The 19,426-nt window shown below is 42.4% G+C and overlaps 1 protein-coding gene and 1 non-coding gene across 2 annotated transcripts in view; one reads left to right on the top strand and one right to left on the bottom strand.

The window, feature by feature from the left end:
* The first annotated feature begins 1,099 nt into the window (after positions 1–1,099).
* Positions 1,100–19,426, top strand: part of LOC116396215 (contactin-associated protein-like 4) — a 57,499-nt gene continuing 39,172 nt past the window's right edge. Inside the window, exons 1-9 of the mRNA XM_031870679.1 lie at positions 1,100–1,106; positions 1,212–1,405; positions 4,154–4,301; positions 8,179–8,385; positions 14,045–14,217; positions 14,321–14,449; positions 15,981–16,248; positions 16,340–16,483; positions 17,355–17,526. Coding sequence (XP_031726539.1) covers positions 1,100–1,106; positions 1,212–1,405; positions 4,154–4,301; positions 8,179–8,385; positions 14,045–14,217; positions 14,321–14,449; positions 15,981–16,248; positions 16,340–16,483; positions 17,355–17,526 — 1,442 coding nt within the window. The remainder of the gene's footprint in view (positions 1,107–1,211; positions 1,406–4,153; positions 4,302–8,178; positions 8,386–14,044; positions 14,218–14,320; positions 14,450–15,980; positions 16,249–16,339; positions 16,484–17,354; positions 17,527–19,426) is intronic.
* On the bottom strand, positions 19,138–19,220 carry trnal-uaa (transfer RNA leucine (anticodon UAA)). The gene has a single exon. It is a non-coding gene; the product is annotated as a tRNA-Leu (tRNA).

Below are 19,426 nucleotides of genomic sequence, written 5' to 3'. Positions count from 1 at the left end.
ACACACACACACACACACACACACACACACACAGCCTGGTGCATTTTTTCAGTATTTGAAGTGTCATTATTGTGCAGCAGCCCATTCAATCAAATCACAGTTTATCTGTCCAAGCAGACTGCTGTCAACAAACCCCCCTCCAACACTCACACACACACACACACACACACACACACACACACACACACACACACACACACACACATACACACACATGCACAGACTCCTGCCAGCATATACCTTTTGTACAATCCCTCAGGCATCAGTAAGTGGCTGTAATGCAATGTAACTCAGTGTATTGCATCAAAGAAAGGTTACTGGAAAAGTGCACATTTCTTCAATAATTGGACTCTAATCGATCTCCTTGTTTGTTCTCTGTGGGAAAACATCTCAGCCTGATGACCCTGAGCACAACCAATCACAACACAGGCCCCTTATTGATGACGTTCAACATGAGGGAGGATACAAACTGTAAAAGCCAGGCTCGGCAACGCATTGCTGTTTATGGGAAATGATATCAGCTTCCATGTGCTTCTATCTTCATTCTGCTTTATTTTTTCATGAGGTCACTTTATAAGCCAAGTTAGTGACCTGCAATACACCTTTTAAAGATGGTGGTGGAGGTGTAAGTTGTTCAGTTTGGTAGAGATCTGGTGACTGTGAAGGCTGAAACAGCTGATTCACGTCATTGTCCTACCTCTCAAATATTCAGTAAGATATGAAAACCCTGTTTCAGTTGACAGTGCAGAATTAGCATTAATATTGCGAGACCTTTGGCCACAGATTATTTTTTGGTTTTGGAGCTCTGTTGCTTTGACGAGTGAAATATGAAATGCTGATTGTTCCGCTTGTTTCTGTCTCACAACGGAAAAGACAATGTGCGTGTTTTACTTAAATAGATATGAAAAGAAACAAATTCACGATGCCGCTGTGAGACACAAAGCAGAAATGAATGATTTAAATTCATCTGGAAAGTTCCTAAAGTGTGATTCATATCCCATTATAGCTTCGACATTTTTGATTTTCAAGGAGTTTGCTGTGTTTCAATCACTTTTCTTCAGTCGGCTTTCATAACAGAAAAGTGTGATTTTCATTCAGAATGAAAGGTCAAGCAATTCAATTTCCTTTTCAGCATCTACCAAAGCCTATTTGAATGGAAATCTAATAAATGACTTATGTATGCTCGTCTGTCTCCCTCTCTCTCCCTGCAGGAGCTGGAGGCTGGTCTCCTCTCACCTCAGACAGGTATCAGTGGCTGGAGGTCGACCTCGGCGAGCGGACCAAGATCACCGCTGTCGCGACTCAGGGCCGCTACGGCAGCTCTGATTGGCTGACGTCGTACCTGCTGATGTTCAGCGACACGGGACACAACTGGAAGCAGTACAGACAGGAGGACAGTATAGGGGTGAGTCCGTACTGCAGTGAACAACACCATCAAAACTGTGCGGTTAGGACTACGTCGTATTTGCATGAATCATTTCATCCCTTCAGACAAAGAACTTCATTGTTACGGCTTCACTTTCGTTCGTTCTTTTGTTGTATTTCCCCTCAGGGATGAATAATAACATCGTATTGTTTTGTGTAATTCATCTGAAGTGATGTACTGCAGAGCTATGTGGCTCCGTCTACCCTGAACGGATAAACTGAGTCATCATAAGTTTATCTCTTCATTTATAATGTATGAACCGACGCTGAAGCTCTGCTGAATCGGCGCACCTGTTGACAAAACACTTAAGCTGCTGATCACGAACAGAGAGGCAGTCAATTGGCACCATTTTGTTTTATTTGTTTATTTCTGTCTGGTACTCGGTGTCGCCTTTTTGTCTCTCTCTCACTTTGACTTTTGAAAGAGGGAGTGAACATGTTGATATCGTCCATCACTGCTGCTGCAGGAACACGTTTGAAAGACGTGAACAAAGCACAGAGAAGCTCGGGGAACAACCGGGAGGCAACCTCCGGTTCTTCCAAGTGAAGCCAATGGGGAAGTGCCTTAAAACATGCATTCTCTATGCTGACCAGCAGGGGGCGACTCCTCTGGTTGTATAGAAGTCTATGAGAAAATGACTCTACTTCTCTCTTGATTTATTACCTCAGTAAACATTGTAAACATGAGTTTATGGTCTCAGTCTCTAGTTTCAAGTCTTCTTCAACACAGCATGATGTTCATTTAGTACATTATGGTCCATTTAGAGTCAAATAGACACTTTAGGTTATGCTTTAGGGCGGGCTTACTATGATTGACAGGTCACTGCTACTACCAGAGACCTATATGGCGTCTTTACATCACTTCTCCGCATTCCAAATATGGAAACTTCTGTTCATTGGTCACAAAAAACAACAACATTGCGATAGCACTAATCCTAGATTGCGAACTCGAGGCTTTAAAACGTCCACGAACCAATGGGTGACGTCACGATGACTACGTCCACTTCTTATATACAGTCTATGGTAACAACACACACAGAGGGAGATCGACTCCATTCTTTGCTCAGGCAGACATTACTCCGCTGTATCTTTACAAAGCCAACAGTTGTTTGATTTTATGTCAATGTTCTGAATAATGAATAGAGAATCTCTGAAGTGCTTTACATAGTCAAAATCTGTAGAGGAAGAAAGCTCTCGCGTTTGCTCTCCTGTTGACCTCACACTCTTGAGTGCGTACGTTGCCATTTCGAGTGCATTACAGGCTGAAATAAGAGTAATGTCAAATCAGTAAGACGTTTGGTTGTCGCGCCAATGCCTTTACTTCTGCCTGAGTATACTGTTTGCTGATGGTGTTTCCTCGTTAGTCGGTCATCACGGGTAGCAACACGGTAGCAACATGAGCCATGAAAGTGGAAAAGCTCAGCTGGTCTCTGTAGAGCTGATTAATGAAGAAATCCGTCAGATGGACAGCGGAGGCAGCGAGGCATCACCTCCCACCTCCTGGTACACACACACAACTCTTCTTCTGTGTTGTTCCGTGTTGGCCTTGTATTTGTCCCGCTGTGGTGATGGTGCACGGTTCAGTACGCAGCCACAGGAATACTAAGCGGTTCTGATCTTGTTGGTGTTGCAAACACGGTGATGAATCCTGTCAACACAGAGAGCCAGTTGAGTTACTTACTCTCCTTCTGAGCCTCATACCAACTCAAATATAGAACATTTCCCATTTCTATTTGCGTGGACATTTATCCCGGGTAAACCCACATCTGTTACAGCGGTGCAGAGAGGAGCTTTTCATTAGAAGGAGAGCCGAGGCAATTTCCCCCCCATGGAAGGAATCCAGCTAATCTCAGCGCTGAGGATGGTCTCTGAGAGAGCAGAGGACGACTTCTCACGGCTTAAAGACACGTTGATCTGACACTCTGCATAAACTGAGCACAATCCCAGTCGCATTTCAAAGTGTTTCCCAACTTCTGTGCATTAGTCAGTCGAGCTCACAGTCAGTCAAAGGAGAGAGTTGATGTCAGAGCTGTTGGATCATACTGGGCTTCTGCTTTTAGATGCCTGAAGACCAGCAGAGGAAATATCCTGTTTTCTTTTCTCCTCTTTCTCTCCGTCCTCTTTTTTTTCCAGAGGCCTGTGGGTGCTTGAAAAAATAGCAATCCATCTTTTCTTCAGGATCTCCCTCATCTTTATCGGTTTGTTTCCTCCTGCCTGGAGGGCTGGGGATGAGGTGATCTCTTTCACTTTTCCCCGTTCTTCTCAAATTGTCCTCTCTCCCTTCTGGTTCCTCCTCTCATTTTCTGACACTGCTGCTTACCTCCGTCTCACTCTCACCATGTTTTTCTTTCCCCTTCATTTTGTCCCTTTGCCATTCACAGTTTATCTCTCATCATGTCTCTTTCACTTTCTCTGCTCCTCAAAGGCAGCTGTTGAAGTTATCTTGTTAAAAATATACAAGATTTGTCAATGTCAACATTTGGACTTTTCATTGTTTCAGTATAATTAAGTTAATTGCATTGATTACAATCAAAGCCTTTGTTTATGTTTAAAGTTCCTAATCCTATATTTAATAAAGTACATTTGATATAAATTGAACACAAATGCAGTTCTTTTGATCTTGTATTTATTCTAAACACAGTTGTGCTGAACTTCTTCTGTGTGTTTTCCAGGTAGCAACAATACAGATGTATAATGAACAAGTCCTCATGATGTTTGTGTGTTTCAGTCTTTTCCAGGAAACAGTAATGCAGACAGCGTGGTTCAGTACAAACTGCAGCAGCCGGCCATCGCTCGCTTCCTCCGCCTCATTCCTCTGGACTGGAACCCCAGCGGGAGGATCGGACTCCGGCTGGAGACCTACGGGTGTCCTTACAGTAAGTCCTTTCTTTATCACCGGCCTGACTGGACTCTCTGTCGCCCAGCTGTCCTCCAGAGAAACATAGTTTGCATGGAGGACATAGCAAACAACAAATCACTACAACTGAGTAGAGAAGGACTCAACATCTCAATCAATACAACACATTTAATTTGGTTAAAAACAAAAGAAACACTCGTTACACATCACACCAAGTATTGTTTTTGTCTTTCACAACCAATCCTCCCTGGCTGCCTTTTCTTTGAAGCATTTCCATTTTTCACAACTACTTTACACTCTCCGCTCTGATATTAACAGTGAAAACAACACGTATCGCATCGTGTTAACAGATCCCGGCTCTGTAATTCTCAGATGATGCAACATATTGTCAGCTTCAGCCGCTGGCATCAACACGATGAACTAAACACACATCCCACTAAAACATATGTTCTGACTTTCTCCCATTCTGTGTCTAAATTACACTACAGTTTATTGTATCAGTAAATTGCTCCATGGGGAAAAAAATCTGTTTTCTTATTTGAGCCAATAAACATATTAATAACATGTATGAATTGATTCATCTTTCAAAAAATAACAAATACAACAAATACGAGTTTAGGATTAGCATGCATCTAAATACATTATATCTGCACTGAATATGACTCCTCATCATCTTCTTCATCCTCTTCATGACTCGCTTGAAGAAGCAGGTCTTTGTAATATTTTGTCCTCTCAGCATTAATTCCCTGCTGTGTCTTTGCCCTCATTTCTGTCCTCACGGCTGGTCTTTCACTATATTTGGCCTCATAAAAACACACCACACTCATGAATATCAAAAACAGCTCCACACATTGACATTAAATTAAACAGTAAATATGAATGTGCAAACATGATTTCCATAAGGACTGTGTCTCGTATTCTATCAGCAGTGTGTTATTTCTGGTTCTTCCTTTCATCTGTACTTTTGTTTTCAAACTGTTGATTGGAGTGAAACAGGAAGTATATCAAAGGGGTGTCATAGAGTCATTTCACTTATTCTATTTCTATGGTCCGCATGCTAACATGCTCACTATGACAATGCTGCGTTTGCTTATTAGCACGAAACACAAAGTACAGCTGATGCTACTTGTTAAGGGCATTAGTTTTGCAATTATTTGGTCATAAACTAAAAGTATCGGACAAATTGAGATGTAATTCAAAATCACAAATATCAGGGGGTCACTAAATTCAATTGTCTTCATCCTCTGGGGACCATGAATGTCTGCATATTTCTTTATTTACTGTAAAGATAGGAAGCATTAACACAATTAGCAGAGAAAGAAGTAAAATTATTTTCATTTCCTAAGTTTTTAGCCCACAGCTTAATATTTAGGAAGGATAATGAAGCATATTGCTTTACGTCCAGTCGATAAGCGCGTACCAAGTTAGTTAGTTGATCTTGCACTAATGTGGCCTCTATACACTTCATATATTTAGAGGTCCAGACGCAGGTATACCGAAGAAGCAGCATAACACTCTAGGCACTATCTCATTATATGAGTTCACCAAGTGGAAAGATGATTTATGATAAAAAAACCATTTTGTGCCCCTTAATAAAACTGTGTCCCGTCCGGAAGAAGATGGATTATGGGACACATTAAATAGATGGATTTTGATAAATAGCCTGTAGTGGTTTGGAAATATTCTCACGTTATCTAAGGACACAGCAGATCTATTACTTAATATGTTTATCAGTCGGCGTGCCGGTTGGCGGAGGAGACTCGTGGGTTTCCTGGTGGTAAACTAATGTAGCGTGCACAGCAGAATCCTCTTTGGAAAAACAAATGCAATATACTGAAGGAAGCTGAAATATAGCTGTTGGCAGCAAACAGTTTACCGCAGTGTGAAAAATGTCTTGTTGGTATTAGTCTGTTATTGAGGCAACGCAACAAAACGTTTCATAATGCGTCTCGGCGGATCATGTGTTGAGGCTTAAGCAATCAAATCAATAAAAACACTCATCATCGGTGGTACAACCTGAACAAACAGCACAGACATCACACCATGTCGGTCACTGTACGCACATGTGCCCCCAACACAGGGACCGTCCTAAGGGACGTGGAGGATAAATGTGTTTGTACACATTGTACAGTTGATATGTTTGTCAGTATAGCTGAGTTTGCCATATTGTTTTTACTTGCAGAGCAACAGATTGAACGATAATATGACGACAAAGTAAAGGTCAGGGACGCTATTTTAATATATCGTTTTTGCCCTTTTTGTGTCAGATTATTCTTTTCGAAACAGGTAACACGTAGAGAGTCAAAGCTTTTATTCTGAAGGATTTGGGCCAGAAGCTTTATTGTTGTTGCTGCAAGTAAAATATTTCTCAGGATGATGCAGATGTTTTGCAAGAGAATAAAAAAAGTGCATTGTCTTTTTTTAACCTTCCCATCTAAAATATCTCACCCCACGTTCCTTCCGGGGAAATTGAGTTTCAGTCACTTCTGGGTTTGACAGATTAAGAAGCTAAAATCAATATTTCTGTATTAACGATGACACATGGCTGCTCGTTGTCTCGTCTTTTAGCTCATTGTTATCCAGCACGCAAGTTAACCGTTTTGGTTCAGTTTCACCGTTTTCATCAGCATCATTTCCAGCTGCAGCAGACAGATGTTTTCAGCATCACACCGGCCGCAACGCCAAATCAGGCCAGGGGCCCCACAGGTGACAACAGTACCAGCCACATGCGACTGGTAATCAGTATCTGCTGGATGAATAAACAACTATTTACGACCTCAACTTTATGATAGTATATCACTGTTCTGTCTGCAGCTTGTTTCCACTGCCCCTAAGTGGTTTTAATGCAGTTTTGAAGAGTCTGTTAATAAAGCAACAAGCTTAATCACTTTTTGCACAGAATAAAAACTGAGAGGTTAATAGCTTGTCAGTTGCTGGACTGAACACAAAGTAAAGACACTCCTAATTAATGTTCTTGCTATAAGACTTGTCAGACTGTAGCGATGTTGTCTCGCATGCTGTAAGATGAAGAGTAGGCTACCGAGTGTCAAAGTTATGACTCGTAAACAAGCAGCGATCTGTTATCGGGATGATTATAATCAGATAAAATATTATATTCTAGGATGAAACATAATCTAGGACTGAATGGCCTGTGAGTGGTAAGAGTAGTAAAGTAGACTTGAAGTAATGTTTCGGCTTTACACACTGAGGATGACTCGGTGCTCTGGAGCTTCATCTCGCTGCTCTGTAATCAGAAAGAGCACCGGACAATCCAATAAGAGCATCGCTGCGAGCGAAGTGGCTGTGAGACTGTGTCCTGGCGTTAAGGAGTAAAAGACTCGCCAAGTTCATTAAAAAACGTTCAGTCAGAGAAACTTGTTGTACGGCTGCAAAAGGAAATTGATGCTGAACTCAGCTGCTGCTCTTTTCTTTTTTTTTTTCGAGAATTTAGTATTTGCCGTGCATTATTTCACAGCCTACACGCTGTTCACCTCACCTCAGCCCAAATCCCCATCGAGCAAGTGAGACCCCGAGGTGAAATTGAATAATGAAAAGTGATAAACAGAATACAGATTCAGTCGTACACTCTGCTGCAATCATATCAATGTCAATATCAATATGTGATGTCAACCAATATCACATCAACCGAATTTATGCCCAGATGTAGGAGGATTTTGTGTTTTTGTCGGTGTGCAGTATGTATTATTAACAGCAACTCTGACACCTAATTATCTGATGTGGACTTGAATATTCTGAAGACGGCAGTGTGTTCCTCCACACTGAAAGGAATGTGGTCATTGTTAAGCTGTTGTTTTTGGTTCAGGCTCCGGTTCGGATGTTTCACAGTTTTTTGATTGTTAAGTCTTTGACTCCTCTGTGTCTGTTTTGTCTTCCAGCCTCTGACGTTGTGAGTTTGGACGGCGGCAGCAGCAGTCTGGTGTACAGGTTGAGTCCCGGGCTGCGGGGGACGTTCAGAGAGGTCGTCTCTCTGAAGTTTAAAACCCTGAGGAATTCTGGGACACTGCTGTACGCAGAGGGAGAGGGAGGACTCGGGCTGAGTCTGGAGTTAGAGAGAGGAAAGCTACTGCTGCTGCTCAGACAAGGTAGGACACACCGCATACATAATCATATCCACTGACAAATACTGCACTGGCCTCCTCTCATACATATGCAGTACACTGGAGCATAACACAAAAACCCTCTCTATCCTGAAACCCTCTCTACCTACGTTTTTGTTCAGATGAAAACACTACAAAGTAAAACAATGAGACGCAGCAACAGGCTCCTCAAATACACCCAATATACAAGAAGAAGAAAAGCATTTGTAATTTATAAAATAACAACATTTTACAGCATTTAAAACGATTTTGTGGAATTTGGTGCCTTTAAAAATGTACCCCCTGTAATGTTTCACGCTATTTAAAGTTATTTAAAGACTCTAAAGAAAGCTCGTCGTTTTAGGATTACTAAATTACACTCCTTCTTTCTGATATCCAATGAAAAAAAACCTTGAGCTGAAACAATTCGATCAGCAAAGAGAAAGTTTGTTGACAATATAAAGCCCTCTGAGATAACTTTAGATTGGTTGTGGTTGGTTGAGGTGGGCGACACGCACGCTGCCGCCTGATTGGTTTAAATCTTGGCCCACGCTCCGCTGCTGCATCTCAGTCTAGTTGCAGACATGATGGATGGTACCCGCTTTCTGTAGCATGTGTTAGGGCCGGACTCTGCAAGACGTGATGCATAGCTTACAGCCTGTACATAGGGAGGTGTGTGTGTGTGTGTGTGTGTGTTTAAATGGGGTTAAACCAGAGGTTTACATGCTGAATCATCACCATATGGCTCCCCTCTCATCAGAAACCCCATCTGGCTGCTGAAATACTTTCTTCATCTGTCCATCCATCCAACTCATTCGCCCTCTGCATTTCATATCTCCCAAAGGTTTTCCCCATCCCCCCTCTTTCTCTTTCTCCTTCTCTTTCTCTTTCCTTCTGTCCATCTCTGATATATTTTTCACACAAATACTCTTCATCCCAGCATCCTTATCTTCCTCCATCCATTCCTCTCCCACATGTCTGTTCTATCTTTCATCCGTCTGCCTCCCTCGTCCGTCTGCCCCTTCTCTCTTTCCTCCGTCTCACAATGCAAACTTGTGAAACGATGACGGCACAGCCTTAAAGAAAATGTTAATGAATATAAATGTAAAGAATCCTCTTTTCTAAAGACCCAGACGTCTCCCTGACAAGTGGATCACCTTGTCTCCTGTACGAGACTGACTGTGTTACCTTCAAGAAAAACACCTCCACTGTGACACTCGCGTGTGATTTAACCCAAGATAGGAGGCTGGACGTAGTCGTGGTTATGTCGCCCGTTGGTTGGTGGACTGCTGTTTTGATTTCTTCGTCGCCATCTTGGATTACAGCCGTCACCGTGTTGTTTTTTACGCAACCAATGAACGAAAGTGACCATATTTGGAATGCGGAACAGTGACGTAGAGACCCCGTATACAACTCTGGTAGCAGCAGCGACCTGTCAATCACAGTAGCCCCGCCCTAAAGAAGACTGTTGAAGAAGACTTGAAACTAACAATCGAGACCATGAACTCATATTTACAATGTTGACTGAGGGAATAAATTAAGTGAGAAGTAGAGTAATTTTCTCATAGACTTCTATACAACCAGAGGAGTCGCCCCCTGCTGGTCAGTAGAGAGAATGCAAGTTTTAAGACACTTTTGCATCGGCGTCACTTGGCAGAACCAGAGTTTGCCGCCTGGATTTAACTGAAGGCTGTTCCCCCTTAAAATGATTCTGTGCCATCTTTTAGAGCAGCGGCTCCACCTTAAAGACTGTTGTGTCAAAGAAAGTCTGTGTCATTGAAAAGCAGCTCAGCGAGAGGAAATTAGAGCCCTCCATTGAAATGAAAGCAGGGACATGGAGAGGAGCTCAGACCGTCTCTCTTCTTCTTCTGTCTTTGTTCTTCATCTGATATGTCTGTTCCTTTCTGTTCCTCTCTACATGACTCTTTGCTTCTGTTTCCCTCTTCCTTTCTGTTGTAATCACGGTTTGTCTCCATAGATCTCGTTGCTATATTTTCACTTCAGAAGAGACCATTTGCCTCTTTCAGCGGAGCGCTCTTCATTGTCTCTCTGTCCCTGACACGTACACACTCTTTGATATTCCCCCTTCAACCATCTTCTCTGTAGTCTTCCTTCATTGTTATGTGTCTCTGTGTTCTGAATGTGCCAACACAACTCGTGGCCTGCTTGTCCTCCATGTCCATGAGCCCTTTTCAGTTCTGTGTCCTTCAATAAGGAGCAATAAGCAGGTACAGAATAGTTGGATTAACACTTGTATGTAACACTATAGTTTATATTAACAGAGTCAGTACCTCTACTTTCAGTTACTTTTGTGAAGCCCGTAATGATTCTGAATGATCATTTCTTTTATGTTTGACACAGAAGAAGATGCTGTAACTGCTGCAATTTGGACTGTCACATTTTCTTTTTAATCTGGTTTCTACAGTTTGTCAAATGAAGAATTGCCTCTCCAGACAGAGCTTCTGATTCGGGCTGAATATGTGACAGGCGTTGTGCTTTACGAGAGTCAATTGCTGAAATGATTATACCAGCATGTTTTCAGATAAGAGCCGTCAGTGTCTCTCTCCATAATCAGATTTTAAGCGGCAGTAACAGAATAGCAGACAAGACGCGATGAGGTGATTCTGTCTTGAGGACATGAGGAGAATAATAAGGTAATAGAGTTCAGCAGCACAGACTGAGGTAGTTTTTAGACGTCATCCAGAGCTTTTTCTGAACGCCTTTGCTTGCCTGCCGCCTGCCTGTATAAAGCAATACCGAACAGCTCTACCAACAGTTTGCTCTCTTGCTCATGGGTTCATAGTTAAAATAGATCAAAGTGGATTCACGCTCAAACAAAGCTAATATCTGAAAGTGCACATGGACACTTGTTTCTCTTCTCTTATCGTACAAGGCATGGGGATGGATTTGCATTGGAGCGATGCCATTTTGCAGTTGTCCAAACGCACAGCTGCTGCTCTGTCTTTGTTTCAATTCAATTCAATTGTACGGCCCACAATTACGAATCACAAATTGGCCTCAGAGCGCTTTACAATCTGTACAGCATCCGACATCCTCTGTGCTCGGGCCCTTTGCATCGAGACAGGAAAAACTCCCCAAAAATAACCTTTGACGGGAGACAAAAAGGAAGAAAGCTCAGGGAGAGCAACAGAGGAGGTTAATAGAGTTACAACACATTCAATGCATGTGACATAAATTATTCATATCATGAGAGTAGTAAGCAGAATAATGATGGAATAAAAGCTGACTATAATAATGAGAGCAGCAGTGGATATAATAGAATAATAAAAGCAGTAATGATAGCAATAGCTTGCACTGTTTGGTAAAACAACATGCCACTGTTCGAGTTACACGTCCTGTATTTGGGTGAAAAATAAGCCACAAAGCTGCAGCATCGTGCTTCATCTTAAATCCATAAACACAAGGGTTCGGTTAGTCGCCATTATCCCAATACTTCCCGTGGATCCCTGGTTAGACTGGTATGTAGCAACAAAAAAAGCTCATTGTGAGATATAGCCTAAGCCACTTATTTCTTAAAATGTCCCATTTTATCACGAAACAATTCGACAGCATCATCAAATTCATGGGGCAACTGTCGCCTGTGTCTCACGCATCACAAATAATTGACATTCTATCAACACAGGCAACACAGACAGCTCATTAGAGCAGATATTCAACAGACATGTCGAGCCAGTTGGTTATATTTTACAATTAAAAATGGTAACAATAATAATACTTCATGTGTCTGTCACGATAACGACAATCGGTGCCGGCGATTCTCTTACACGACCAAATTTGACAGAATTGATCTAAAGAATGTGAAATTATAAAAGTAAGCAGACAAGCCAGATTGGAAATGCAAAAAAAAAGGCAAAGTGATTGTTATTTTGTGGGGCGAAGCAGAAAAAATACAAAGCAAACTGACCTTTAATAGATGATGCCTAAAACCATGCAGTGAGACAAGGAATACAGCTTTTAATCAGCCCTATAAACTCGTAGCTTTTCTCTTTCTTCTGCTGTTCGCTGCGGAATTTAACTAACTCATTAACACAATAATATCTACTGTAACAAAGGTCAGTGATGACGGATGGGTTTGACATTCACAATGTCTTTTCTCTCCCCAGGCAAAAAGAGAGAGATGGTTCTTTATAAATATTGATATCAATAGAGGGATATTCCAGTTGCTTGGCCTCTGATCTCTCACATTGATTCCTGCTTTCTCTTTCCAGTCATTCACACAGTAATCAAATCATCCATCCAGTGAAACCCTTCATCATCAGATCCTCTCTTCTCCACCTCCGACAACATAACAATTGTTCTATTAATCAATCCCTTACTCAATCCCTTTTAATACGTCTGATTTGTTTGTAAGTCTCTCCTATTGATCTCTCTCCACTCGTCCAACTCATCACAATAAAACTCTGGATCACGAGGTCTGCATCCTAACGTTCTCTCTCTGGATGAAGTTGTTTCTTCTCATCCGAGCCGCAGACAAATAAGCCCTCTCACATAATGGGCTGCATTATCAGAAATACATTCGTCCATCATCTTCAAACTGTCTCTGTTTCTCTCTTTGAAGTCGCAGTCGTCTCTCCCTAAAGAATATCTAATACATTTTTAATAGCTGACTCTGTTCGGCTCTTTCTCTCAGCAGAAGACACAAAGTTTCTCCTCCAGTGCTTTCTGGGGACGGCTCCACTTGTTTGGACCCGCTGGTGCTCATCAATCATTAATGACGTCTTGCTGTGTTTCCTCTGCACTTTTTTTTAGGCATTATCACATATTTGGCTCCCAGTGCATGTATGCAGATACACTGTAGTCCCTAATGAGATGAGAGAGGGCGACCTCGCTGTGATCCTCTCCGTGGGATACCGAGAAAAAAGAGAAATATTTAGACGCAATACGGAGGCTGGTGTGTTGTAGCTGTCACGGGGCTTTTGTTTCCCCCGACACGAGGTCAGACTGTTGGAAAGAAGCAGGTCAGATAATGAGAAGACAACAAACAAACAGACAAACAAACAGGTCAGATAACTAAAGATAGAAAAAGGAGAAAACAACTGCTGTTATGCTATTATACTCAATGGAAGCAGACCACACTCACACGTCAAATAACTTGGAATAAACGTTTCATTTTATCTTATTTTTCTTTTTTAACGTCTGGTTCAGGCTTTGAAAGTTAAACAGCGGCGATATGTTGATTGAAAGACTGTCAGTATGTGATTAATCCTCTCTGTGTCTGTCTGCTTTATTCTCTCCCTCCCTCCCCTTTCTTATTGCCATCTCATCATCTGCTACCTTCCCTTCACTCTTCCCTTCTTGCTCACCTTCATCCTCCTCCTTTTGCCCGACACTTTCCCTCCTCCTCACCTTCATCCTCCCTGTCCTCGCCCCTCCTTCCTCTTACCTCTTGTCACCTGACTTTCTCCTGATCTTCCTCTTCATCCTTGTTTCCCCTCCTCCTTCCTCTCCTCCTGTATGCCCTCTATTTTCCCTCCCTTTTCTATCCTTTCACGCCTTCACCACCTCAACGTCCTTTGCCGTCTTGTCGTTATCACCTCCCTCTTCCTCCTCACCTGCGCTTTTCTCTCGCTCCTCCTCCATCATTCCTCGTCTCACCTCCTATCCACCCACGCCCATCTTTTTCTCCTTTCCTCATCTCTTCCAGGTACTTCCTCCTCTGAACCCCGGCATCTCGCTTCCCTCGGCAGCCTGTTGGATGATCAGCATTGGCACCATTTAGCAGTGGAGCGGCACAGCGCTCACCTCAACCTCACTGTGGACAAACACATGGAGAGGATTCAAATCCCCGCAGAGTTCAGCGGCTGGGACATCGAGAAGGTGAGAGGAGAACAACGCTGCTCTGACACAAAAACCACGCCTACATAAACACAACATATGCATTTGCATTTTCACAGCAAAAATCGTTTTTGTCCCCATGCAGCTGAGTGTCGGGGCGGTCCAGGGCCTCGTCTCCGAGAGGAACTTTCACGGCTGCCTGGAAAACCTGCTGTACAACGGCCTCAACCTGATAGAATCAGCTAAAAACAAAGACCACCGAGTCACTGTTGCGGTGAGAACATTTTATCATGAACTCCCGGTTACGTGAAATGCTCTTATCTGAGCTTTTCTTCGTGATGAAAGCTTATCATCACTTGTTAATGTCTCATTTTGTTTTCAGTTTGTTTATATGGTTGTTAGGAGCTTATAGGTCAGAGCCTAAATGGCAAAAAAAAAAATCCACATTGCAAATACTCATCATCATCAGATGTAGACAAGCAACTAGCTTAAAAAGTTGGATCCATGGGAAATACAAGTCTCCGATTCTTTTGTGGCACCACATAGTTTTCTTTTTTCCTCCACTGTGATGATGACAGATCACGTTGATCATCTGGGGAAAGCGAGGAGCTTTGATGTTCAGCTCTTCAAACTCTCAGCTTTTATTTCTGAGAGAGAATACAGCATCAATAGCTGGAGCCGCGCCACCTAAAATACAATCTGGAGGCTAAATCTGTCCTTCCACCAGCTGACAAAAGATTCTGCTTGGTGTTGTTTTGTGACTTACTCGTTACCATGAAGACACAAGCTAAGAGTCTACCGAACTAATCCCTCACATGCATTATAGATGAGGTCGTGCGTGGCTACATGCAGGTTCATGTCGCTGCTGCTAATTAGCTGCTAGCTGCTTGTTGAAGCTGACGAGCGCTTAAAAGAGGACAGTGAGTGATGAGAGGACAGTGAGTGATGAGAGGACAGTGAAGTGTCGGCGGTGGGTAGACTTTCAGTAAAGCTCCCTCGTCTTTGTCATTAGGACTTTTAGGAGTTTCCACACTGACGATAAGTGGATCGAGCTAAGTGGAGAGCAGAGCTGAACCATTTCTAATAAGCGGTCTGTCGTTACAGTGAAGGACCGGAGAAATAACGGTTCAGAGATTCACATGCATGGCTGAAGATCTAATAGGGGCTCTATTAGCTGTAGTCATTTTTAATATAAAGACCACTTTTGGCCATTCTTAAAGGTACGATAACAAAATGTAAGTAGAGCTTTAAATGATGTATGTGTGTTTAAGTGTGTGAGGGGGATTTTGGGGTGCACAGTGTGTTAGCAAATAGCCTTTGGAGGATTTTATTGCTCACTTTTTACTTTATATTTTGCAGTGGTGCTGCATCCTCCACCACCTACGTCCATACATCTTTTTAACAGCTCCGCAAAGGGCTTTTAGATGTCATCTGTGTTTCCGGAGCATTATAAAGATAGCAGGCTGATATTCCCTGCAGAGGGCTGGGACTGTAATATATAACTGCTGCAGCCTTTGCAATGGACCCGGTGTCATTACCACTACTCAAAACAATGGGCCACAACGGAAACGTCTACAGAGCACTGCTCACATTCATACCCACCTCCCTCCACACCTCTTGGGTGACATTGGTATTTTTCAGTTTGCAATCATGGCTTTTATTCTCAAGGAGACTTGCTGATGAGATCAAGTGACACGAGGTCACATCGGCACGCCCTCTGCAGCTGATTAATATTCATGTTTAATGTTGTTTAATCTCTCTTGTAATCATTTTCTCGCTCTCCACGCTGCATGTTTCTCTCTCAGGGCAATGTGACCTTTTCTTGTGCTGAGTCGGTTTCCGTCGCCGTGACGTTCCCGGGCCCCCAGAGCTTCCTCCAGTTGCCGGGGGCGGCTGCGTCCTCGTCGGGGGGCGTGTCCGTTGGGTTCCAGTTCAGGACCTGGAACAAAGCGGGGCTTCTGCTCACCTTTGACCTGCCTCAGGAAGGGGGCGTGGTCTGGCTGTACTTGAGCGAGGCCCGACTCCGGCTGCAGATCCATAAAGCCGGCAGGGCGCTGCTGGAGCTCAGTGCAGGTCGGTCTAACAGCCTGTGCAATTCACTCTTGTTAAAATTACTGAATTTAATGATAATAATTATGATGATTATCATTAAACGTTCTCCCAGGTTCTGCTCTGAATGACGGTCAGTGGCATTCAGTAGAGCTGAACTCCAGACGAGGCCGTCTGACCGTCGCTGTGGATAAAGAGGAAGGAGGCGTCGCTCACGCCAGCCACTCCGTCACCGCAGGAAGTCAACTCTTCTTTGGTGGTAAGGCTGAAACAAATCATGTCAGTAGAAAATCTGGGTTGAGCATAAATTAGTAGTCAAGATAGGTTTAAGTACATCAACATGTGGCAGTGGGTCTGTGGTTGTTAATATTTCACATTTGAATTTCATTTTTCACAGTTTTAGGCATTTTACCGAAAAGTCTTATTTAATATCTCTCATTTATGAATTATTCTATTTAATGTGTTTCTTTTTCTTTTGATGTCAAGACGCAGACTCCCAGTCAATGCAACCCACCTGACCTTTATATTGTTATTATTTATATTACCTTTTTAGAAAACTTAGTTAAGATGTTGTCTTTTCATATACATAGAAGCGTTTATAATTCAAACTATAGTTGCAGCAGATACAGGAATCATGTAAAGTGACTGTTCACTGTGACATTTCTTCCTACTGTACAGAACAGCTGGTGTCTCACCTCTACAGTTGTTTGTTCTGAGCCAAGTTTAGCTCGAGGCTGTTTTATAATGAATGTTATGAGGTTCGCTTCGTCTTCCCCTCCCTCTTTTCTCCGCTCATTTTACTCGCTTCCTCTCTCTCTCCTCTTTCCCTTCCTGTCTTCTTCCCTCTCTTCCTGCCCTCCAGTCTTTTTCATTTCTTTCTCCGTCTCTCTCTTTTGCCACTTGGCTTCCTCGCTGCCTCCTTTTCTTAAATCTCATCTCTTGTCTGCTCTCTGCTCAGCCGTATTACAATCCAGGCATGTTCTCTAACTGCCTTAGGCTTTTTATCACACACACACACACTTACACATTTACACTAACTCTGTTTCCAGGTTAAATGGACTACGAACAAATGAAATAACTGTATTCGTTTGATCGAGTCACTTTAGCTCTCTGCTTTCTGTCCTGTCCAGGTTGTCCTGCTGAAGAAGACGGTCAGAACTGTAAGAATCCCTTCAGCCTCTTTCAGGGCTGCATGCGTCTCCTCCGTGTGGAGAACCGGCCGGTGGACCTGATCATGGTGCAGCAAAGACTTCTGGGAAATTACAGCCACCTGCAGATTGACATGTGTGGCATCATCGACAGGTCAGAACCACCAAAACCCGTCTCACTGGTCTACCACTGAACCGTCATTTCACCCTCCCTGCCATTACTGAGCAGCTATACGTCAATCATTGTATTCCTGAGGTGATCAGCTGGTGTTCTCTACGTTTGCTGCCTTGAGCTTCATATCGTGGGGCATCTGGAAGTGTTCACTGTAAAATATTCGGCACAGACTTACATTGGTTTTATGGTTCCCTCAATGGAGTGCAGTTTTTGTGACATGTCTATATCTCTGTTGGTTGATGGGCGTGTCAGAGTGAACAAATACAAACACTGCATTGTTTCAAACAGCTGTCAGTGTACCAGAGATCACACAAAACATATAGTTATAGTAGCTACACCTATTTTTTGCTTTGTGCTCTTTGTGAAAGGCTTTATAGTCTTCAGTAATATATGACAGTAGACAGTTCTTAAATCCAGTTCTTACATCCAGTAATAAACACTCCCCCACCAGGTGTTGGACCCATTGCATCTTGAGTGCAACCCTTTAACCACTCAGCCATCCTGGTGATATCATCTTTTGAAACTGTCCACACAATGAAAATGCTTTCAAAGCCAAAACCCGAAAATTCCATGAAACCATCTTTTCTTTTCACTTCAACAAGCTCATCAAGGTAATCAAACACGTCTAAACAGCATGTTAAGTTATGATTTAACTTTTTCAATGACAGCATTTTTGTGAGAGTAGTACACAAAGCAGTGTAGCATAATGTAATGCATCCATGACATCCTCGTGGTTAGTTCACTTGTTTATGTTAAACGGCAAATGAATAAATTCCATGTTTTGTGGGAGGCTGTGAAGACAACCTTCAGCACTAAATGTTATCCTGTCTCTTTGATTTTATATATATATATATATATATATACAGTTGTGTGAAAAAGTGTTTGCCCCCTTCCTGATTTCTTATTTTTCAGTTTTTAAATGAAGGTTTTTATTATTAAGGGGGAAAAAAAATCCAAACCTACATGGCCCTGTGTGAAAAAGTGATTGCCCCCCCCCCTGTTAAAACATAAATTAACTGTGGTTTATCACATCTTTGGAAAGCTGAGTTCAATTTCTCTAGCCACACCCAGGCCTGATTACTGCCACACCTGTTCTCAATCAAGAAATCACTTAAATACTTTTTCACACAACTGTGTATATATATATATATATATATATGTTTGAGTAGAAAGGCAATGGGTACAAAGCATCTTACTTTGTACACTACTGTTTTTAAACCAAACAGAACATGCGGACACAAACAAAAGGACAAACCAATGTTAAAGTGGAAAACGAAACAAAAGTCTGTGTATAGCAGAGAACCATGTGGGTACAATAATCCTGCTCTTTTCCCTTTCTGTCTTTAATTGACTTACTCCTCACTGGAACAGAACAAAACAAAAAAATGACTCACTTACTGTTTTAATCTCCAAAATACATATTGTATCTTTTACATCATCTGCAAATGCACATGAACATCATTTTAGAGGAGAAGAGATCATTGTTACCCATAGAAATCGAGGTCCTCCTATGAACTGTTGGACATGTAGACAATGATAAGTTGAGATGTATTATGTCTCAGCAGGTGTTCATAAGGTATAGTCCTGATCTACCAGGAGTGGGGTTTGAACCCACGTGGGCTCATGCCCATTGGATCTTAAGTCCAACGCCTTAACCACTCGGCCATCCCGGTTAGTGGTCAGTGGAATTTGAAGAAAGATATAACCCAACATTCACAGTCCTGCTCTGAAATGTAATTTTTATTTTCTTTGAATTCTTGGCAGAGTAATTTATTTCTGAGGTGAAGCGATGTGTTGTGAGAGTTGGATCAGAATAATTAGAAACAAACAATCAAAAGCATCCTCTCGCACTCCCAGTTTTTCCATTAAAGAACGGTGA

Source organism: Anarrhichthys ocellatus, unplaced genomic scaffold (genome assembly GCF_004355925.1).
Source record: "Anarrhichthys ocellatus isolate YVR2014 unplaced genomic scaffold, GSC_Weel_1.0 scaffold54, whole genome shotgun sequence".
NCBI classification, from domain to species: domain Eukaryota; kingdom Metazoa; phylum Chordata; class Actinopteri; order Perciformes; family Anarhichadidae; genus Anarrhichthys; species Anarrhichthys ocellatus.
The sequence above is the reverse complement of the archived record's forward strand: the minus strand, read 5'-3'. Positions and strand labels throughout refer to the sequence as shown.